This window comes from Malaclemys terrapin, chromosome 1 (assembly GCF_027887155.1).
Source record: "Malaclemys terrapin pileata isolate rMalTer1 chromosome 1, rMalTer1.hap1, whole genome shotgun sequence".
Classification (NCBI taxonomy): domain Eukaryota; kingdom Metazoa; phylum Chordata; order Testudines; family Emydidae; genus Malaclemys; species Malaclemys terrapin.
In genome coordinates this window covers 355841161-355865069 of record NC_071505.1, presented here as the reverse complement: position 1 = coordinate 355865069, position 23909 = coordinate 355841161, and the positions used below count along the sequence as shown (strand labels likewise).

The 23909-nt window shown below is 49.0% G+C and overlaps 1 protein-coding gene across 2 annotated transcripts in view; it reads left to right on the top strand.

Annotated features, from left to right (window-relative positions):
• DCHS1 (dachsous cadherin-related 1) overlaps window positions 1-23909 on the top strand; it is a 119504-nt gene that overhangs the window by 50884 nt on the left and 44711 nt on the right. For both annotated transcript variants that reach the window (XM_054016113.1, XM_054016114.1), the window contains exons 10-11: window positions 20107-20941; window positions 21881-22120. In XM_054016113.1, coding sequence (XP_053872088.1) covers window positions 20107-20941; window positions 21881-22120 — 1075 coding nt within the window. The remainder of the gene's footprint in view (window positions 1-20106; window positions 20942-21880; window positions 22121-23909) is intronic.

Sequence of the window (23909 nt, the reverse complement as noted above, 5' to 3'; positions counted from 1 at the left end):
GCCCCCCCACCCAGGGCTGTCATCCACATCCAGGTACCTGGGCCCCCCAGGGCTATCATCCACATCCAGGTACATGGGCCCCCCCAATCCTGCCCCCCCTGGGCTATCATCCTCACCCAGGTACATGGGCCTCCCTAACTCTTGCCTCCTTCCCCATGCCCATCATCTGCATCCAAGTTCATGAGCCCTCCAAGTCCCACCCCTGACCCTACAGCCATCATCTGCATCCAGGTACAGGGAACTGTCACACTCTGGGGTACAAATCCAGACCAATGAGGGACTGTGTCACCACCTGCCCTGTAACCCTGGGCACCTCACAAAGCTTTGTTGTTGTAGCTCCCACACAAGCAGCCTAGCAGCGTGCAGGTCACATCCTGATGAGTATCTGTGTGCTAGACAGCCCTGGTTCAGCAGCTCTGACCCCAGCAGCCTGTCTACAGTCCTGCTGCCTCACGCTAACTTCCACCAGCCTGGGTTACAACCAACAAGGTGATCCCAACACACTCCCAGCCCCGAATTTCCCCAGAGGTGTGTTTTCTGCAATGTCCAGCCCCCTCCTGGACAGCTGAGAGACATATATGGTTTGTTTGTTCCTCTACAGACACAGAACACATCACAACTTATTAACTTGATTGAGTGTAAATACACCCTGCCCTTTAAACACAGCTCTGAGTTGGGTTATAATAAAAATGAAATAAATGTATTAACAAAATATACATAGGACTAAGTCAGTTCAAGTATAAGGAATGAAAATAGAAAGAGTTACAAGTAAAACCAAAACAAAATACACTTCTAAAAATCTAAAACTTAATCTAGAAAGGTACAATCTTTGTTTAAGCAGGTTTGTCCCCTGTATTCAGTTCCCAGAGATTTCAGGGCCACCTTGGTTGAAGGACCCATCTTTCTCAGCTCATGAGAGCTCTGCTCTCTTGTGTCTGTCTTGTGATGGGTTCCTAAAATGGCTTTCTGTCCTTGTTTATATCTCCCAAAGTTTAATGACCTTTCTTCAGGAGGCAGGAAGCCCTCCTGTGTGTTCAGCTTGCTGTGTCCACCAGCAAGCTGACCTCATGCTGTTCCTTCCTTCTTGTGGGCTTCCTCTCCGCGTCTGTGAACATGGCTTTCCATTGTTTTGATTCTACCATGATTAGGCCATGTCTACACTACAAAGTTATGCTGACTCAAGTTACGTTGGCATACCGCCGCAATTAGTACATCGCTTTACGTGTGCATGCTTAGCTTCTTGTGTTGGCAGTGCGCATATTATTGCAGAGTGTGATGTACTATTGGTAGGTACATCACACTGCAACTCGCCACCTTCCAACACATTGTCTTTTGGGAAGTTTTGGCAATGAATGATGGGGCCAAAATGAGTTGTGCGGGGTGACCGGGAACATGGGGTCAACTTCCCATTTTGCAACTGACTCCATCCTGTAACATTATCTGTATACTATAATTTTTGCGCCTTTTTTCAAAATCCCACAAACTCGTGTGGCCCTCCTCACTCGCTGTCTGTCATCTCTGACAGAAGCATTGAGCTTGCACAGCTCTGCACTGTTGTCATGAGCATTGCAAGCACAGCGCGCATGATTCTGGAGTATTTGCAGAGCTGCAAGAAGAGCTGAATGAGTGGGGAGGGAACATGATGATGCCTTGGAGGACAGATTGCTCTGGGACATAGCGAGAACAAATTCCAGGTTGGTGGTGGTGCTCACAGTGCAGCTGCAGATGGTGGAGCACCACTTCTGGGCCTGAGAAAGAAGCATGACGGATGGGATCACATCGTAATGCAGGTTTGGGATGATAAGTAGTGATTGCAGAACTTCCGGATGCTCAAGGCCACATTCCTGGATCTGTGTGCTGAGCTTGCCCCAGCCCTTCAAAACTCAGCCTCCACCACCTCAACTTCTTCATTCGCAAACTCAAATTTTGCAATGTCACGCTGGCAGCAATAATTCCATCTTTAGAAAAGGGCATGTGATTCACATAAGAACGTCAGAACGGCCGTACCGGGTCAGACCAAAGGTCCATCTAGCCCAGTATCCTGTCTACCGACAGTGACCAATGCCAGGTGCCCCAGAGGGAGTGAACCTAACAGGTAATGATCAAGTGATCTCTCTCCTGCCATCCATCTTCATCCTCTGACAAACAAAGGCTAGGGACACCCTTCGTTACCCATCCTGGCTAATAGCCATTAATGGACTTAACCACCATGAATTTATCCAGTTCTCTTTTAAACTCTGTTATAGTCCTAGCCTTCACAACCTTCTCAGGGAAGGAGTTCCACAAGTTGACTGTGCGCTTCGTGAAGAAGAACTTCCTTGTATTTGTTTTAAACCTGCTGCCTATTAATTTCATTTGGTGGCCCCTAGTTCTTGTATTATGGGAATAAGTAAATAACTTTTCCTTATCCACTTTCTCCTCATCACTCATGATTTTATATACCTCTATCATATCCCCCCTTAGTCTCCTTTTTTCCAAGCTGAAGAGTCCTAGCCTCTTTAATCTCTCCTCATATGGGACCCGTTCCAAACCCCTAATCATTTTAGTTTCCCTTTTCTGAACCTTTTCTAGTGCCAGTATATCTTTTTTGAGATGAGGAGACCACATCTGTATGCAGTATTCATGATGTGGGCGTACCATGGATTTATATAAGGGCAATAATATATTCTCAGTCTTATTCTCTATCCCCTTTTTAATGATCCCTAACTATCCACGATGACTCCAAGATCTTTTTCCTGACTTGTTGTAGCTAAATTAGCCCCCATCATATCGTATGTATAGTTGGGGTTATTTTTTCCAATGTGCATTACTTTACATTTATCCACATTAAATTTCATTTGCCATTTTGTTGCCCAATCACTTAGTTTTGTGAGATCTTTTTGAAGTTCGTCACAGTCCACTTTGGTCTTAACTATCTTGAGCAGTTTAGTATCATCTGCAAACTTTGACACCTCACTGTTTACCCCTTTCTCCAGATCATTTATAAATAAGTTGAATAGGGTTGGTCCGAGGACTGACCCTTGTGGAACACCACTAGTTACCCCTCTCCATTCTGAGAATTTACCATTAATTCCTACCCTTTGTTCCCGGTCTTTTAACCAGTTCTCAATCCATGAAAGGACCTTCCCTTTTATCCCATGACAGCTTAATTTACATAAGAGCCTTTGGTGAGGGACCTTATCAAAGGCTTTCTGGAAATCTAAGTACACTGTGTCCACTGGATCCCCCTTGTCCACATGTTTGTTGACCCCTTCAAAGAACTCTAATAGATTAGTAAGACATGATTTCCCTTTACAGAAACCATTTTGACTATTGCTCAACAGTTTATGTTTTTCTATGTGTCTGACAATTTTATTCTTAACTATTGTTTCAACTAATTTGCCCGGTACCAACGTTAGACTTACCGGTCTGTAATTGCTGGGATCACCTCTAGAGCCCTTTTTAAATATTGGCGTTACATTAGCTAACTTCCAGTCATTGGGTACAGAAGCTGATTTAAAGGACAGGTTACAAACCTTAGTTAATAGTTCCACAACATCACATTTGAGTTCTTTCAGAACTCTTGGGTGAATGCCACCTGGTCCTGGTGACTTGTTAATGTTAAGTTTATCAATTAATTCCAAAACCTCCTCTAGTGACACTTCAGTCTGTTACAGTGCCTCAAATTTGTCACCTACAAAAGCCATCTCAGGTTTGGGAATCTCCCTAACATTCTCAGCCATGAAGACTGAAGCAAAGAATCCATTTAGTTTCTCCGCAATGACTTTATCGTCTTTAAGTGCTCCTTTTGTATTTCGATCCTCAAGGGACCCCACTGGTTGTTTAGCAGGCTTCCTGCTTCTGATGTACTTAAAAAACATCTTGTTATTAGCTTTGGAGTTTTTGGCTAGTCGTTCTTCAAACTCCTCTTTGGCTTTTCTTATTACATTCTTGCACTTAATTTGGCAGCATTTATGCTCCTTTCTATTTGCCTCAATAGGATTTGACTTCCACTTTTTAGAGGAAGTCTTTTTATCTCTCACTGCTTCTTTTACATGGTTGTTAAGCCACGGTGGCTCTTTTTTAGTTCTTTTACTGTGGTTTCTTAATTTGGGGTATACATTGAAGTTGGGCCTCTATTATGGTGTCTTTAAAAAGCGCCCATGCAGCTTGCAGGGATTTCACTTTAGTCACTGTACTTTTTAACTTCTGTTTAACTAACTCCCTCATTTTTGCATAGTTCCCCCTTTTGAAATTAAATGCCACAGTGTTGGGCTGTTGAGATATTCTTCCCACCACAGGGATGTTGAATGCTATTGTATTATGGTCACTATTTCCAAGTGGTCCTGTTATAGTTACCTCTTGGACCAGCTCCTGCGATCCACTCAGGACTAAATCTAGGGTTGCCTCTCCTCTGGTGGGTTCCCATACCAGCTGCTCCATGAAGCAGTCATTTAAAGTATCGAGAAATTTTATCTCTGCATTTCGACCTGCAGTGAAATGTTCCCGGTCAATATGGGGATAATTGAAATCCCCCACTATTATTGGGTTCTTAATTTTGATAGCCTCTCTAATTTCCCTTAGCATGTCATCATCACTATCACTGTCCTGGTCAGGTGGTCTATAATAGATCCCTAATGTTATATTCTTTTTAGAGCATGAAATTTCTATCCATAGAGATTCTATGGAACATGTGGATTCACATATCTCTTGATATAAAGGACACTTACTTTCACCTTGCCCACAGATGATTTCTCAGATTTAAATTTTTTTTTTTTAATTAATGAAGATATCCTATCTCCTAGAACTGGAAGGGACCTTGAAAGGTCATTAAGTCCAGCCCCCTGCCTTAACCAACAAGACCAAATACTAATTTTGCCCCAGATCCCTAAACGGCCCCCTTAAGGATTGAACTCACAACCCTGGGTTTAGCAGGCCAATGCTCAAGCCACTGAGCTATCCCTCCCCCCTATTTACTGTGAGGTCTGACTGTTTTCAATACAGAGTACTACCCTTCAGGATAGCAACTGCCCCCAGAGTCTTTACCAAGGTATTTTTAGTGGTAGCAGCTCATGTCAGATGTCATGGCTTCCTTGTCTTTCCATACCTCAATGACTGTCTCCTTGCCACCAAATCCCACCAGGAGCCTATGCGTCAACTTCTGTGGTGCTTTATCTCCTCTCTCAACTGGGAGTCAGCATCAACATTGAAAAATCTGTTCTTACTCCCATGCGATCTTTGGACTTCATCAGCGCAACCTTGAATTCTATCTCCACTAGAGTGTACCTGCCCATAGATAGATTCCACGGCATGAACGAAATCAAAGCTTACTTCGGGTAATGGTCAAAACATGTCTGTCCCTGGTCAGCCACATGACCTTGTGCATTTATCACTGCGTTTGCAAGGTTCTGCCTTTCTTGCCTTCAAGCATGGCTACAGTCAGTATACGCTTCAAGCCATCACTCCATGAACTTTACACTGACAGTTCCAACCAAGATATTGCCCTCCCTCCTTTGGTGGACCAATTCTCATCACGTATCCATGGGGTCCCCTTTGTCCCTTCTTCTCCAGACCAAACCATAATTACGGACGCATCCCTACTAAGTTGGGGATCCCACATGGACAACCACACAGCACAGGGAGTATGGACTCCTCTAGAGTCCAGAATGTACATCAATAACCTGGAAGTACAGTCAGTAAGGCAGGTGTGCAAATTATTTCTTCCACTCATTTGCTCTCACCATGTCCTGATACTGTCAGATAACACTAGGACTGTTTTCTACATCAACAAGTAGTGGGGAGCAAGATCCATCTGCCTGTGTGCAGAAACAGTCAGTCTCTGGAACTGGGCGATCAGCAGTCAGATCACCCTATCCACAGCCTCAGCAGACACTTCGCGATCGATCATGAGTGGGAAATTCATGACACGGTGCTGCTTGACATTTTCACTCTATGGGGAACCCCAACCAGAGATCTATTTGTCTCCCACCACATATTGTTCCAGAGGAACCCTAGACTACTGCTCCCAGAGCGATGCACTCCACCTTACTTAGTCAGACCAGTTCAACTATGTCTTGGCTCCACTGCCACGCCTACCATGAGTGCTACGTAAGCTCTGACAGGACAGGGTGAAGGTCATCCTGATTGCCCTATTCTGGCCCAGACAGTTCTGGTTCTCCAACCTCCTATGCATGTCGTCTCGCCCACCGATTTCCCTCCTGACATTCCCTGATCTCCTGGCATAGTGCAACAGCAAGATTCATAGATTCATAGATTCATAGATTATAGGACTGGAAGGGACCTCGAGAGGTCATCGAGTCCAGTCCCCTGCTCGCATGGCAGGACCAAATACTGTCTAGACCATCCCTGATAGACATTTATCTAACCTACTCTTAAATATCTCCAGAGACGGAGATTCCACAACCTCCCTAGGCAATTTGTTCCAGTGTTTAACCACCCTGACAGTTAGGAACTTTTTCCTAATGTCCAACCTAGACCTCCCTTGCTGCAGTTTAAACCCATTGTTTCTGGTTCTATCCTTAGAGGCTAAGGTGAACAAGTTCTCTCCCTCCTCCTTATGACACCCTTTTAGATACCTGAAAACTGCTATCATGTCCCCTCTCAGTCTTCTCTTTTCCAAACTAAACAAACCCAGTTCTTTCAGCCTTCCTTCATAGGTCATGTTCTCAAGACCTTTAATCATTCTTGTTGCTCTTCTTTGGACCCTTTCCAATTTCTCCACATCTTTTTTAAAATGCGGCGCCCAGAACTGGACACAATACTCCAGCTGAGGCCTAACCAGAGCAGAGTAGAGCGGAAGAATGACTTCTCGTGTCTTGCTCACAACACACCTGTTAATGCATCCCAGAATCATGTTTGCTTTTTTTGCAACAGCATCACACTGTTGACTCATATTTAGCTTGTGGTCCACTATAACCCCTAGATCCCTTTCTGCCGTACTCCTTCCTAGACAGTCTTTTCCCATTCTGTATGTGTGAAATTGATTTTTCCTTCCTAAGTGGAGCACTTTGCATTTGTCTTTGTTAAACTTCATCCTGTTTAACTCAGACCATTTTTCCAATTTGTCCAGATCATTTTGAATTATGACCCTGTCCTCCAAAGTAGTTGCAATCCCTCCCAGTTTGGTATCATCCGCAAACTTAATAAGCGTACTTTCTATGCCAATATCTAAGTCGTTGATGAAGATATTGAACAGAGCCGGTCCCAAAACAGACCCCTGCGGAACCCCACTCGTTACGCCTTTCCAGCAGGATTGGGAACCATTAATAACAACTCTCTGAGTACGGTTATCCAGCCAGTTATGCACCCACCTTATAGTAGCCCCATCTAATTTGTATTTGCCTAGTTTATCGATAAGAATATCATGCGAGACCGTATCAAATGCCTTACTAAAGTCTAGGTATACCACATCCACCGCTTCACCCTTATCCACAAGGCTCGTTATCCTATCAAAGAAAGCTATCAGATTGGTTTGACATGATTTGTTCTTCACAAATCCATGCTGGCTGTTCCCTATCACCTTACCACCTTCCAAGTGTTTGCAGATGATTTCCTTAATTACTTGCTCCATTATCTTCCCTGGCACAGAAGTTAAACTAACTGGTCTGTAGTTACCTGGGTTGTTTTTATTTCCCTTTTTATAGATGGGCACTATATTTGCCCTTTTCCAGTCTTCTGGAATCTCTAGAGGCTCAGATACCTCCTCTATTAGCTCCTTGAGTATTCTAGGATGCATTTCATCAGGCCCGGGTGACTTGCAGGCATCTAACTTTTCTAAGTGATTTTTAACTTGTTCTTTTTTTATTTTATCCGCTAAACCTACCCCCTTCCCATTAGCATTCACTATGTTAGGCATTCCTTCAGACTTCTCGGTGAAGACCGAAACAAAGAAGTCATTAAGCATCTCTGCCATTTCCAAGTTTCCTGTTACTGTTTCTCCCTCTTCACTAAGCAGTGGGCCTACCCTGTCTTTGGTCTTCCTCTTGCTTCTAATGTATTGATAAAAAGTCTTCTTGTTTCCTTTTATTCCCGTAGCTAGTTTGAGCTCATTTTGTGCCTTTGCCTTTCTAATCTTGCCCCTGCATTCCTGTGTTGTTTGCCTATATTCATCCTTTGTAATCTGTCCTAGTTTCCATTTTTTATATGACTCCTTTTTATTTTTTAGATTGTGCAAGATCTCGTGGTTAAGCCAAGGTGGTCTTTTGCCACATTTTCTATCTTTCCTAACCAGCGGAATAGCTTGCTTTTGGGCCCTTAATAGTGTCCCTTTGAAAAACTGCCAACTCTCCTCAGTTGTTTTTCCCCTCAGTCTTGATTCCCATGGGACCTTACCTATCAGCTCTCTGAGCTTCCCAAAATCTGCCTTCCTGAAATCCATTGTCTCTATTTTGCTCTTCTCCCTTCTACCCTTCCTTAGAATTGCAAACTCTATGATTTCATGATCACTTTCACCGAGGCTGCCTTCTACTTTCACATTCTCAACGAGTTCCTCCCTATTTGTTAAAATCAAGTCTAGAACAGCTTCCCCCCTAGTAGCTTTTTCAACCTTCTGAAATAAAAAGTTGTCTCCAATGCAGTCCAAAAATTTGTTGGATAGTCTGTGCCCCGCTGTGTTATTTTCCCAACATATATCCGGATAGTTGAAGTCCCCCATCACCACCAAATCTTGGGCTTTGGATGATTTTGTTAGTTGCTTGAAAAAAGCCTCATCCACCTCTTCCACCTGGTTAGGTGGCCTGTAGTAGACTCCTAGCATGACATCTCCCTTGTCAAACCCCCCAATCCGTGACTGCTCCACCTCAGGGTGTAGTATTTGGATAGTCATAATCCCTAGAATGTGCCTGCTCCTCAGCACTCTGAGACATCTCTCCAATAGCAGAAAGGACTCTATTAGAAAATGTTACCTAGCTAGATGGAAACACTTCTCATCCTGGACACAGCAAAGAGATGTTCTACCACAAGCTGCGGCTCTTCCCCTCATCTTGGACTATATCCTATCTTTGAAGACATCGGGTCTATCCCTCAGCTCCCTACAAGTCCACTTAGAGGCAACTGGTGCATACCATCTACCTACTCAAGGCTACTCCATGTTCACACACCTGCTAACCATAGATTCTGGAAAGACTTGATAAGAACTTTCCTGCCCCCTCAGAGGATTGCGCCCCAATGGGACCTGAATCTCATTCTTTCGGTATGAATGAGGGCCCCCCTTTGAGCCATTAGCTACTTGCTCCATGTCCCTCTGTCCAGTGAAGGTCGCCTTTCTCGTAGCTATCATGTCAGCAAGAAGGATTGTCAAACTAGGAGCAGACCCTCCATACAGTGTATTCCATAAAGATAAAGTTTTGTTGCACCTACATCCCAAAGTTATCACTAAAGTAGTTTTGGAATTTCATCTTAATCAGTCCATTCACTTACTTGTGTTCTTCTCGAAACTGCACATGTCTGCAGAGAACATAGACTCCACTCCCCCGGTGTTCAATGAGCCTTGGCCTTTTACCTGCAGAGAACAAAAGCAATCAGGAAGTCCCCAAGACTGTTCATTACTATAGCAGAAACAGTCAGAGGACACACCATCTCCACCCAGAGAATTTCCAAATGGATATCGGGCTGCATTCTCCTCTGCTATCAGCTCTCAAACCTCCCACCCCACACAAGGTAAGAGCTCATTCCACCAGCGCTCAAGCAGCGACCATAGCATCTCCCACATGGAGTTCCACTGACATGTTTCCAAGGCATTATGCCCTGGTGCAGGACTCTACTGCTGATGCCTCCTTTGGTACAGTGGTTCTCTGCTCAACCCTATCATCTTCATCCTCGCACCCTCCCCCTACTTAGGTACTGCTTGTGAGTCACCCACAGTGGAGTACACTAGGGACCATCACTCGAAGAAGAAAAGGAGGCCCTTTGAGATGTGTGGTCCCTGTATTCCCCTCTGCTTTGGATCTTCTTGAGGCACGGTGAAGAAGGAACTGAAAAGGCAGTTGGTCCGCCCCTCCCTTTTCCCCTCGGTCAGAGGCAAGAGGCGAGCCAGGGCGCATGTGCAGACAAACGGACATTACTTTCAAATTCTTCAACTCCGGGCTCATCGTGTGCATGCGTAACCCACAGTGGAATACAGCTAGGGACCCCACATCTCGACAAACCTCCAGTTACAGGTAAGAAACCTGCTCTTAGCATGGAGAAATGAAGGTTAAAGCATAGTCCAAGGCCTTGTCTACACTTGAAATGCTGCAGTGGCACAGTTAATAGGTTCCCAACCCACAGCTATGTGGGCTGGTGTGTCCCTATTTATATAATGTGTGTGTGTGTGTGTGTGTGTTTATTACTGCAATGTCACTTTCAAAACACAGTACACTTTTCAATGAAATATAGTGTAAGAAGACTTTAAAAGTGCAGTTCTCAGTGGAGTTTGTAGCCCACACAGAACAAAGAAAATCTAGGGGGGGATATTGCACAGCCCCCCCAAACCCTGCCACTCACAGCCACCATCCAAGTTCTGGTACACAGTCCCCTCCACCCCGCTTCCACACCGCTGCCATCATCTATCTTTGTTCCAGTAAACAGCCCCCAGTCCCATGGCCATCATCTGTGTTCTGGTTCACAATCCCCCAACCCCCTTCCCACTCTGCCATGTAACCATCGTCCATGTTCCAGTTTACAGCCCCATAACCGCCCCACCTCCATGCCACACATCCATCATCCATCTTCTGGTTCACAGTCCCCCAGCCTCCCAGCTCCCTGCCACATGGCTATCATCCATGTTCTGGTTCGCAGGGCCTCTTGCTCCATCCCCCATGGCCATCATCTGCATTCCAGTTCAGAGCCACCCAACCCCTGACCTGTCTGCCATGGGGCATCGTCCACAGTCTGTTTTGCAGCCCCTCTATCACATTCCAGGGTGCAGTCCAGACCAGTGAGGGGTTTTGTCACTACCAGCCCTGCTACTTTGGGTGCCACACAATACTTTGCTGTGGGAGCTCCCAAGCCAGGCCCCTCACAAAGAGCCAAACAGCCTGCATGACACCCTAAGTATTTGCATGTAGCTGCAGCCTGTCAGCACACTCCAGTCACACTCTGGCTTCCACTAGCCTCGGTTACCATTTGCAGGGTGACCCCAACACACTCCCAGTCATGGATTTTCCCAAAAACATGTGTTCTGCCCTGTCCAGCCCTCTCCTGGTTCGTTGCCCTTGTAAGAGGTCAATATGCAACCGTTTGTTTTTTAACTGGAGTTCCCAAATGGTTTGATTTAAAGAATAAAACAAGCATTTTTAACTACAAAGAGATAGATTTTAAGTGAGTACTAGTATAAGGCATTAAAGTCAGAAATGGTTACAAGAGAATTAAAGATAAAATGCTTTCTAGTAACTAAAACATAACAAACTAGACTTGGTTCAAGGTAAAATCCTTACCACATGTTCCTAGCAACAGGGCCAATCAAATTCTGAGGTCGCAAAGTCCAAAGGCTGGTTCCTTTGTCTTCATGGGTGAGAGAGAGATAGGGTGAGAAAGAGAGAATGAACCTCAGGGTGGTTTTCCCCCTCATTTTTATAGTCCTATCACCCTTTGAAATGCATTTTCCAGAGGATTACCCTTAGATAAAGTTCCTTCCAGCTGTGAGGATGGAGACATGACTCCATAGTGAAAGATGTTCCATGTTGTTTTTTGCTAAGATGCAGATTGGTCTGTTCATGCCCTGCTTCACTGCCAAAGAACACCTACTTGCCAACTTCGATGACACCTGACTAGAGACATTGGCTTGTCCTTTGTCTTTGAGGAACAGGCTTACCCCCCCCCCCAGCCTTATCTAGTAAACATATCTCAGTTATAATTTAAGCTTATGTTCATAACTTTATATATGATGTTGCTACACACATTTCACCGTGATATTATTGACCAGCAAGTTACTAGTTTTCAAATGATACCTCACCAGGCATATTTTTACAAAGATTATTACTATGGTATGTAGGGTGTGAACTATGGGGTGCATTCTGTTTATAGCCCCCCTGCCCCAGGCCATCATCTCATTTTGGACTGTAGTCTCCCTGCCCTACAGTCATCATCTGTGGTCCAGTTTGCAGTCCCCCAACTTCCCATCCTCTTGCCCCATGGCCATCTCTATGTTCTGGTGTGCTGCGCCCCAACTCCCTGCTCCACTGCCATGTGGCCATCATCTGCATTCCAGTTCACAGTCCCTCAACCCTCTGCCCCCCTGCCACATTCCTATCATCCATATTCTGGTTTGCAGCCCTATCCCACCCTGCCCCATGGCCATCATCCCCATTGCAGTTTGCAGCCCCCAAACCGTCTGCGCCCCTGCTCTGTGGCTATCATCTGTGTTCCAGTTCACCTTCCCCCTCCCCCCAGCTCCCTGGCTTGCTGCCATGTGGCCATCGTCCACATTCTAGTACACAGCCTGTCACACGTGGCTGCCTGTAGTGAATCCAGCCAAGCCAGGCCCCTGTGGGAGGCTGGTACTGCGCCCTTTCAGGGTGCAATGCTTCCCGTGAGTATTTACAGCAACACAGCCTCTGCGAGCACGGCCTCTGCAAACAAGAAAACAAGTTATAAGTCACCTGGCCTACAGAATGTGCAAGTCCTTGGATTAGCACAGAGAGGCAAAAGTTAAGTCATAGTCCATCCTGGCCAAGCCAGAGCCATGAGTCAGCCAAGCTGTAATGGATTCCATCCCAGCACAGGTGCCAACTGTCAGCTTTCCCTGGGGGTGCTCCACCCTGAGCCCCGCCCCAACTCCACCCTCGCTCCACCTATTCTCACCCCCACTCTACCCCCTCCCCTGAGATTCCACCCCCACCCCACCTCCAGCCCCAGAGCATCCACACGGAGTCAGCCCCTATGCATCCCATGCTCTGTCCACCCAGTGGAGAACTTCTTAGCGCCTCCAAAGAGTACCTCTTATCCCAGCCCCCTTTTCCTCTTTGTTCTCCAATTTAGTTCACATGTCCTTCGCCTGCCAGGGTTCAGTCAGTGGGAAGTCCTGTTGTCTCTCTGGACCGGCTGCTATTCTGGGTCGGTTTCAACCAGTTAATTAATGACTCTATTTATTCCAACCAGACCACAAGGTGTCACCCAGACTTGTGTCTCCTACACTGTCCCAGGAGCAGTGTTAACACTTCCGCACCCCACCCCAAGTGGTAACACAAAGTCTAGAGAGAAACTGAGGCTACGTCTACACTACCCGCCTGAATCGGTGGGTAGAAATCGATCTCTTGGGGATCGAATTATCGCGTCTCGTCGGGACGCGACATTCGATCCCCAAATCGACGCTTGTACTCCACCAGCGGAGGTAGGAGTAAGCGCTGTTGACGGGGGAGCCGCGGAGGTCGATTTGCCGCCGTCCTCACAGCAGGGTAAGTCAGCTCCAATACGTCGAATTCAGCTACGCTATTTGCGTAGCTGAACTTGCGTATCTTAAAGCGAAACCACCCCCCCCCCCCAGTGAGGACGTAGCCTGAGGCACACATAGGAATCATAAAAATATTACAAAAAAATCCTATTTTATCACATCTCTTTCCCCTTCAAAACCAGACTGAGCAGGGTCACTTTAACCAGTCACCTGGGGAAGTTCGAACTCATAAATGTTATTCACAGATGTTATGGCCTATTTCCTATCTCCTTGGTAGCTGTCCTACCAGGCACTTAAAGATTCTGATAGCAGTTTCCAATCAATCAAACTTACAGTTTTCATAAAACAATACAGAGCAGTTTCACATCCTCCATTGGGTCAGGTCTGTTTGATGACACTAGCAGGGGACACATGGGAAATTTTCATGCCACTCTGTGCTCTCCTGCCACCCAAAATCTTTAGGTTTGAAACTGGGATGGAATCATAAGTGATAGGTTATGTATGACAGTTAGTAATTCTTCAATTTAATATTTGAATTCCTTCAGAACTCTTGGGTGAATACCATCTTGTCTTGATGACTTCTTTCTGTTTAATGTATCAGTTTGTTCTAAAACCTCTCCTAAAAACAAATAAAAGGAAGTATTTCTTCACACAACGCAAAGTCAACCTGTGGAACTCTTTGCCAGAGGATGTTCTTCTTCGAGTGATTGCTCATATTGATTACAATTAGGTGTGCGTGCACCGTGTGCACAGTCGTTAGAAAATTTTTCCCATAGCAGCACCTGAATGCTAAAGTCGGTAAGGACAACACAAACAATGACAGAGCAATGGGAACACGTAGATCTGCGCCATGAATGAAAATGGAGAAAGGCTTGTTGATTTCTGCAATATGAACGACCTAGTCATCAGCGGACCCCTATTCCAACTTCGTGAAATTCACAAGCTGACATGGTGTTCTCCAAATGGTAGAGATAAGAACCAGATTGGCCATATGATGATCAATGGTAAATGGCAATGCTCACTGACAGATGTGAAAATGAGAAGGGGTGCAGATGTTGGCAGCGACCACCACCTTGTGACAGCCTCCATCAAGCTAAAATTGAGAAGTGTGGGCCCACCAAACACATACCCAACACCATATACAAGAAAAAACAACTCGACTTAAGCTATTCAGCCACCAAATTGGACTGAAAATCAATTGCAATAAGACAGATATTATGACCTTTAATATTGCCTCACCATCACCAGTACAGATAGAGAGGACCATGTTTCACCAAAGCAGAAACATTCATATACTCAGGACCAGCTCCAGGCACCAGCGCAGCAAGCAGGTGCTTGCGGCGGCCAACGAAAAGGGGCGTCCCGTTCAGCTCTTTGGCGGCAATTCAGTGGCGGGTCCCTCACTCCCTCTCGGAGGGAAGGACCTGCCGCTGAAGTGCCGCCGAGAAGCGGTGGCAGTAGAACTGCCACCAATTGCGGCTTTTTTTTTTTTTCCCCCGCCACTTGTGGCAGCAAAAGCGCTGGAGCCGGCCCTGCATATACTTGGGCAGCACCATCAGCCAGGATGGTAGAACAAACCAGGACATCCAGAACAGAATCAGTAAAGCCAGGAACACCTTCAGCAGCTTAAATGCAGTCTGGAAATCATCAAAATACAACACCAAAACCAAACTCAGGATTTATCAGAGCTGCGTACTTTCAACACTACTTTATAGTGCAGAAAGCTGGGGAATGACAAAGTATGACATGTCCAAACTGTCTTCATTCCATACAACCTTCCTCAGAAAAATCCTCCATATCTTTTGGCCAAGAACAATCTCAAACCAAGACCTATTCATACAGTGCAGCCAATAAGATATGAGCACCATCATTACCAGGAGGTGTTGAAGATGGATTGGCCATGTGCTTCAGATGGAAACTGATTCTATCACCAGAATAGCAATAAGATGGACACCTGAAAGCAAGCGAAAACGAGACTGTCCAAAAATAGCATGGCAAAGAGCTCTGGAAGCTGAGAGGGGACAGCTGGGGAACCATTGAAAGACTTGCCAGAAACAGACAAGAGTGGAGGAGCTTCGTTGCTGCCTTAAATACCAAAGGTGTAATGGGTACGGTGACATTCTATATCTTGGGGGAGTGCCCTGTAACCCCTATATTCCTCATTTATATATAATTATGATCTTGCATATAAAGCAGGCCATGTGAGGTATCAGGGGAAATGTTATGATCTGCTGAAAGTCACACCATCCTAACCACTATGGATGTAGAAGCTCTCTACACCAACATTCCACACAAAGATGGACTACAAGCCGTCAGGAATAGTATCCCCGATAATGTCACGGCAAACCTGGTGGATGAACTTTGTGACTTTGTTCTCACCCACAACTATTTCATATTTGGGGATAATTTATACCTTCAAGTCAGCAGGACTGCTATGGGTACCTGCATGGCTCCACGGTATGCCAACATTTTTATGGCTGACTTAGAACAACGCTTCCTGAGCTCTCGTCCCCTAACGCCCCTACTCTACTTGCGCTACATTGATGACATCTTCATCATCTGGACCCATGGGAAGCAGGCCCTTGAGGAATTCCACCAGGATTTCAACAATTTCCACCCCACCATCAACCTCAGCCTGGACCAATCCACACAAGAGATCCACTTCCTGGACACTACAGTGCTAATAAGTGATGGGCACATAAACACCACCCTATACCGGAAACCTACTGACCACTATACTTACCTACATGCCTCCAGCTTCCATCCAGACCACATCACACAATCCATTGTCTACAGCCAAGATCTAAGATACAGCCACATTTGCTCCAATCCCTCAGACAAAGGCAAACACCTACAGGATCTCTATCAATCATTCTTAAAACTACAATACCCACCTGGTGAAGTGAAGAAACAGATTGACAGAGCGAGAAGGGTACCCAGAAGTCACCTACTACAAGACAGGCCCAACAAAGAAAGTAACAGAATGCCACTAGCCGTCACCTACAGCCCCCAACTAAAACCTCTCCAGCGCATCATTAAGGATCTATAACCTATCCTGAAGGACAATCCTTCACTCTCACAGACCTTGGGAGACAGGCCAATCCTCGCTTACAGAAACCCCCCAACCTGAAGCAAATACTCACCAACAACTACACAACAAAAACACTAACCCAGGAACCAAACCATGCAACAAACCCTGGTGCCAACGCTGTCTGCATATCTATTCAAGGGACATCATCATAGGACCTAACCACATCAGCCACGCCATCAGGGGCTCGTTCACCTGCACATCTACCAATGTGATATATGCCATCATGTGCCAGCATTGCCCCTCCGCCATGTACATTGGCCAAACCAGACAGTCTCTCCACAAAAGAATAAATAGACACAAATCTGACATCAGGAATTATAACATTCAAAAACCAGTAGGAGAACACTTCAGTGTCCCTGGTCACTCAATAACAGACTTAAAAGTGGCAATTCTTCAACAAAAAAACTTCAAAAACAGACTCCAACGTGAAACTGCAGAACTGGAATTAATTTGCAAACTGGACACCATCAAATTAGGCCTGAATAAAGACTGGGAGCGGATGGGTCATTACAAAAACTAATTTCCCCTTACTAATTTCCCCCTACTGTTACTCACACCTTCTTATCAACTGTTTGAAATGGACCACCCTCATTACCATTACAAAAGTGATTTTTCCTCCCTTAGTGTTCTACTGTTAATTGAATTGTCTCATTAGACTGACCCCCCACTTGGTAAGGAAACTCCCGTCTTTTCATGTACTATGTATATATATACCTGCTACTGTATTTTCCACTCCCTGCATCTGATAAAGTGGGTTCTAGCCCACGAAAGCTTATGCCCAAATAACTTTGTTCGTCTCTAAGGTGGCACAAGGACTCCTCGTTGTTTTTGTTCTATCTAAATATGTATATCATTAATGCATATGAAGTTATGAGAATTGTGTTGTATAGTTGTCACTAAAATATGCTGTGGGTTTAGGAAGTGCCCAAATGCTAGCTCTCCAGAGACAATGCCAAGGAAAAGTAACCAACACCCGGGTGGGTGTCAAACAACCATCAACAGCCATTGTCCATCAAGGGAGCTACAATTCAATGACTCACCTGCATAAGGCCGCACCAGGGGAGCTGCTCAACCTTGCCTGGGGACTCAGCAACGCCCACCAGACATGCCCGGACTTGTGTTCTCCAAGCACATAGACTAAAGGTGTAAACCAGACCACAGGGGGCCAGTGCTTCACCTTTTTCCTGCCCCCACCTATGCTGCAAGCAACAAAGACACTCAGAAGACTGCAGATTCCAACAGAGGAGACCGGCCCAGGTTTAAGGGACAAATAGTATATTAAGGACTGCAATATCCAGTGGGGTGAGAAAAACTGCTTAATCTAGATCAGGCCTGCACAACTCGTAAAGCGGCGAGGGCCATTTTACTCCAAAGAAAACAGCTGAGGGCCGAACCCCCACCCCGGCCTTGCCGAAACCCCCCCACAGCGCTACCCAGCCCCCCCGAAACACAACACCCCCCACAGTGCCGCCCGCCCCATGGAAACAAACCCTCCTTCCCCAGCACCCCTGGGGAAAGGGGGGAGGGATAGCTCAGTGGTTTGAGCATTGACCTGCTAAACCCAGGGTTGTGAGCTCAATCCTTGAGGGGGCCACTTAGGGATCTGGGACAAAAGTCAGTCCTTGGTCTTGCTAGTGAAGACAGGGGGCTGGACTCAATGACCTTTCAAGGTCCCTTCCAGTTCTAGGAGATAGGATATCTCCATTAATTTAAAAAACAGCAGTATTGAACCTTTGTAATATGTTATAGCGGGCTCCTAAGGTAGTATAATTAAGGTAAAAGAAAAATTTCTTTTTGCTAGAAGTAGAATAAGATCTTCCCCCCACTTTGTAATCAATTGCCCTGTTGAATGAATGAGGTAGGCATGGAAGGCAGCACCTACAGACAGCTGCAACCCTTGGAGAGGGGATGGGAACCAGACCAGATCAGTAGACCAGGTCAGCCATCAAGTCACTGCTTGCCTCCTCAACCCCCCTCCCGCACCACCAGCTCACCTGCACCCCCGCCACTGCCTGCCCGCTCGCCTCCTCAGCCCCCCCCTCCCCTGCTGCCGGCTCGCCTGCCCCTCCGCCACTGCCCGCCTGCTCGCCTCCTCAGTCCCCACCCCCTCGGCTCGCCTACTCACCCCCCGCCACTGCTCATTCACCTCCTTGGCCCCCCTCCCTCACCCGCCGCTTGCCTACTCACCCCCCGCAGGCCGCACAGTGAGCCCACCTACTCACCCTACGCGGGCCGCACAGTGAGCCCACACGGGCCGCATGCGGCCCCCGGGACGCATGTTGTGCAGGCCTGATCTAGATGTTGCCCAGTCTAATAGGGTTGAGAGTTTAGACTGCATGCTTATAATTTATTTTCTTTTGGTAACTATATGCAGGGCGGGCTTTAGACACTGCGGGGCCCAATTCGAAAGAGCTGCTGCCGAAGACAGTGGCGGGACTTCGGCGGCAACTCAATTGGCTGCCAGTGCCTTCGGTGGCACGTTGGCGGAGGGTCCTTAGGGACGTTGCAGGGCTCTCTTAGGGGCGTAGGGCCCTCTTTGGGGTGTGGGGCCTGATTCAGGGGAATTGGGTGAATCACCCTAAAGCTAGCCCTGCTATATGCCTTAGGCCCGGTAGGCAATAGGCAGACCACGGGCCAAATCTGGCCTGCCAGGCACTTTTGAACAGACTGCGAAATCTTTGATCTGGACAAAAATAATTGATTACTTCTGCCTTCACTGTTAGCTCAAACCTAAGCAATAAGACTCTTTTGAACTGTTCATAGTTCCCAGTCTCAGTTCTGTTCAGTGGGCTATAGGTGTCAATGGCTCTGGGACCCAGTAAAGGAGTGAGGCAACACATCGCCACTACTGCCCCACAGGTCTCCCCTCCCGCCTCACATCCCCACAACTGCCTCACAGGTCTCCCCTCCCGCTCCACATCCCCACTACTGCCCCACATCCCCCCCTCCCACCCCACATCCCCACTACTGCCTCACAGGTCCCCCCTCCCACCCCACATCCCCACAACTGCCTCACAGGTCTCCCCTCCCGCTTCACATCCCCACTACTGCCCCACAGGTCCCCCCTCCCGCCTCACATCCCCACTACTGCCCCACATCCCCCCCTCCCACCCCACATCCCCACTACTGCCTCACAGGTCTCCCCTCCCACCTCACAGCCCCACTACTGCCCCACACTTCCCCTCCCGCCTCACATCCCCATTACTGCCCCACAGGTCCCCACTCCCGCCCCACATCCCCACTACTGCCTCACAAGTCTCCCCTCCCGCCCCACATCCCCACTACTACCTCATAGGTCTCCCCTCCTGCCTCACATCCCCACTACTGCCCCACAGGACTCCCCTCCCACCTCACATCCCCATTACTGCCCCACAGGTCCCCACTCCCGCCCCATATCCCCACTACTACCTCATAGGTCTCCCCTTCCGCCTCACATCCCCGCTACTGCCTCACAGGTCTCCCCTCCCGCCTCACATCTCCACTACTGCCCCACTGGTCTACCCTCCCTCCCCACTACTGCCCCACATCCGCCCCTGCTCCACATCCCCACTACTGCCCCACACTTCCCCTCCCACCTCACCTCTTCCAATCCCGCAGGTCCCACTTCAGACTCTCACTCTCCTTTCCCCTCTCTCTCCACCTGCAGGTGCTGCCATCCTCCCGGGTGCTGCCACAGCCAGACGCCACAGTGATTACACTGCACCCGGTAGAAGGGGTCAGACCCGGCTCAGTGATTGGCTCGGTGGCGCCGCCTGAGCCCTCTGCACAGGGGCATCTGACTTACACCCTGCTGGGGGGCGGTGGAGACGGCACCTTTGTGGTGGACAGCATGACGGGGGAGATCTACGCAGCACGGGAGCTGGACTACGAGGTGGGGGCACAGCACACGCTGCATGTCAGCACCGAGGACACACAGCGCGGCTACCCTGCCAGCCGGCTGGTGCTGGTGCAGATCCAGGTGCAGGACTGTAACGACCAGGCGCCTGCCTTCCCAGAGGACCCCATCACTATCGTGGTACCCGAGAACACCCAGGCTGGCACCTCCATCTTCACCTTCCAGGCCCAAGATGGAGACGGTGCTGGCCCCAACAGCCAGGTGTGCTACAGGCTGCTGCGCCAGGAGCCCCCCGGCTCCCACTTCCAGCTGGATGCCCACTCTGGGCTGCTGACCCTCCAGCGGGGGCTGGACCGCGAGGCTGCCCCCTCCTTTCTGCTGGTGGTGGAGGCCACAGACCAGGCCCGCAACATCAGCCAGCGCCGCTCCGCTGCTGTCACTGCCCGTGTCTTTGTGACAGATGAGAATGACAACGCGCCCATCTTCCTCTCACCAGCCACCGTTAGCGTCATGGAGGACCAGCCCACTGGCTTCATGGTGCTGCATTTGGTGGCACGGGATGGGGACCTGGGCGAGAATGGGCGGGTGAGCTACACGCTGCAGGCAGGCAACGCCGAGGGCCGGTTTCACCTGAACCCCAGCACAGGTAAGAGGGGCCAGTGGGGCCGCAGGGAGATGCTGGTGCTGTGCGGGAGGGGAGGGGAAGGGACACGGGAGACTCAAGGGGTGAAGGGGAAGAGGTGACAGATGGAGGGGAGGGGAAGGGACATGGGAGACACAAGGGGCAAAGGAGAAGAGGTGATGTATATGGGGGAGGGGAAGGGACATGGGAGACACAAGGGGCGAAGGGGATGAGGTGATGGATGTGGAGGAGGGAAGGGACACGGGAGACACAAGGGGCGAAGGGGAAGAGGTGACGGATGTGGGGGAGAGGAAGGGACATGGGAGACACAAGGGGCAAAGGAGAAGAGGTGATGTATATGGGGGAGGGGAAGGGACATGGGAGACACAAGGGGCGAAAGGGATGAGGTGATGGATGTGGAGGAGGGAAGGGACACGGGAGACACAAGGGGCGAAGGGGAAGAGGTGACGGATGTGGGGGAGCGGAAGGGACAAGGGAGACACAAGGGGGAAGGGGAAGAGGTGACGGATGTGGGGGAGGGGAAGGGACACGGGAGACACAAGGGGGAAGGGGAAGAGGTGATGGATGTGGGGGAGGGGAAGGGACACGGGAGACACAAAGGGCGAAGGGGAAGAGGTGACGGATGTGGGGGAGGGGAAGACAGGTAGACACAAGGGATAAGGAGAATCGGGGAGGCATGGGGACCGAGTGGGAGGATGGGGGCAGTGGTGACAGAAGATTCCTGACCCAGCCCATAGTGGGTAAGAGATTCCCACTGGGCCCGGGAGGGAGGAGGTGCCCGGCGACAGCAGGTGCTGGGAGAGCTGGGTGTGACTCCGCAGCCCAAGGTGTGGCGTTTGTAGTGCTGTGGGCCACCAAGCGTGGAGCCTGACTTCAGTGACCCTGGCTCAGCCCCCTGTGACTCCTCTGTCCCAGGCTTAGCCTGTTCTGGTGTCTCTCCAGGTGCCCTCTCCGTTGTGCGTGCTCTGAACCGGGAGGAGGCGTCCCAGCACAACCTGACAGTGGTGGCCATGGACCATGGCTTCCCGCGCCGCTCGTCCACGCAGCTGCTGACAGTGCTGGTGCTGGACGTTAATGATGAGGCACCTGCCTTTGAGAGGGCTGAGTATGAGGCCAGTGTCATGGAGAATCTGCCAGCGGGCAGTCCCGTGCTGCAGCTGCTGGCCACAGACTGCGACCTGGGTGAGAGCCTGGGGGCTGGAACAGGTGGCCCTGGAGAGGGGGGTTGGCTGGGTCAATGCTGTGCCAAAGGCATTGGCCCAGGGGCTGAAGAGGACGTGATCACCACAGGCCTTCTCCTGCTCCTCATCTGCCAGGGCAGTATTCAGGGAGTCCCAGGTTCAGGCACCTTTCCTGGGGGAGATCAGGGAGCCAGTCCCTGAGCATTGAGGGGCATCTGAGAATGGAGTCCTGTCACACTAGACCCACACCAATCCATGTTACAATCGCCTTTGCCCCCATAGTGTGGCCTTGGCCTGAGGGACTGTCACCAGGCAGCCTCCCCACCCTCTCCTCCACTTCACCCCCAGCCTGCCCAGGTCCCCCTTAGCCTGGCCACAGCTGTCTCCTTTCCTCAGCCTTCCTGACATAGAATCATAGAATATCAGGGTTGGAAGGGACCTCAGGAAGTCATCTAGTCCAACCCCCTGCTCAAAGCAGGACTAACCCCAACTAAATCATTCCAGCCAGGGCTTTGTCAAGCCTGACTTTAAAAACCTCTAAGGAAGGAGATTCCACCACCTCCCTAGGGAACCCATCCCAGTGCTTCACCACCCTCCTAGTGAAAAAGTTTTTCCTAATATCCAACCTAGACCTCCCCTACTGCAACTTGAGACCATTACTCCTTGTTCTGTCATGTGGTACCACTGAGAACAGTCTAGATCCATCCTCTTTGGAACCCCCTTTCAGATAGTTGAAAGCAGCTATCAAATCCCCCCTCATTCTTCTCTTCTGCAGACTAAACAGTACCAGTTCCCTCAACCTCTCCTCATAAGTCATGTGCTCCAGCCCCCTAATCATTTTTGTTGCCTCCGCTGGACTCTTTCCAATTTTTCCACATCCTTCTTGTAGTGTGGAGCCCAAAACTGGACACAGTACTCCAGATAAGGCCTCACCAATGTCGAATAGAGGGGAATGATCTTTTGGCCCAATCCTCGAATTTGTCTAGGTCCCTCTGTATACTGTTCCTACCCTTCAGCGTATCTATCACTCCTCCCAGTTTAGTGTCAAACTTGCTGGGAGTTCAGTCCACGCCATCCTCCAGATCATTGATGAAGATATTGAACAAAACCGGCCCCAGGACCGACCCTTGGGGCACTCCGCTTGATACCGGCTGCCAACTAGACATGAAGCCATTGATCACTACCTTTTGAGCCCGACGATCTAGCCAGCTTTCTATCCACCTTATAGTACATTCATCCAGCCCATACGTCTTTAACTTGCTGGCAACAATACTGTGGGAGACCCAGGGTTGGCTCTAGCTTTTTTGCCGCCCCAAGCACGGCAGGCAGGCTGCCTTTGGCGGCATGCCTGCGGGAGGTCCCTGGTCCCGCGGCTTTGGCAGCATGCCTGCGGGAGGTCCGCCAGTCCCGCGGCTTTGGTGTACCCGCAGCTGAATTGCCACCGAATCCGCGGGACCAGCGGACCTCCTGCAGGCAAGCCACCAAAGGCTGCCTGACTGCTGCCCTCGCAGGGACCAGCAGGGTGCCCCCTACGGCTTGCCGCCGCAGGCACGCGCTTGGTGCGCTGGTGCCTGGAGCCGCCCCTGGGGAGACCATATCAAAAGTTTTGCTAAAGTCAAGGAATAACACCTCCACTGCTTTCCCCTCATCCACAGAGCCAGTTATCTCCTCACAGAAGGTAATTAGGTTAGTCAGGCATGACTTACCCTTGGTGACTCCATGCTGACTGTTCCTGATCACTTTCCTGTCCTCTAAGTGCTTCAGAATTGATTCCTTGAGGACCTGCTCCA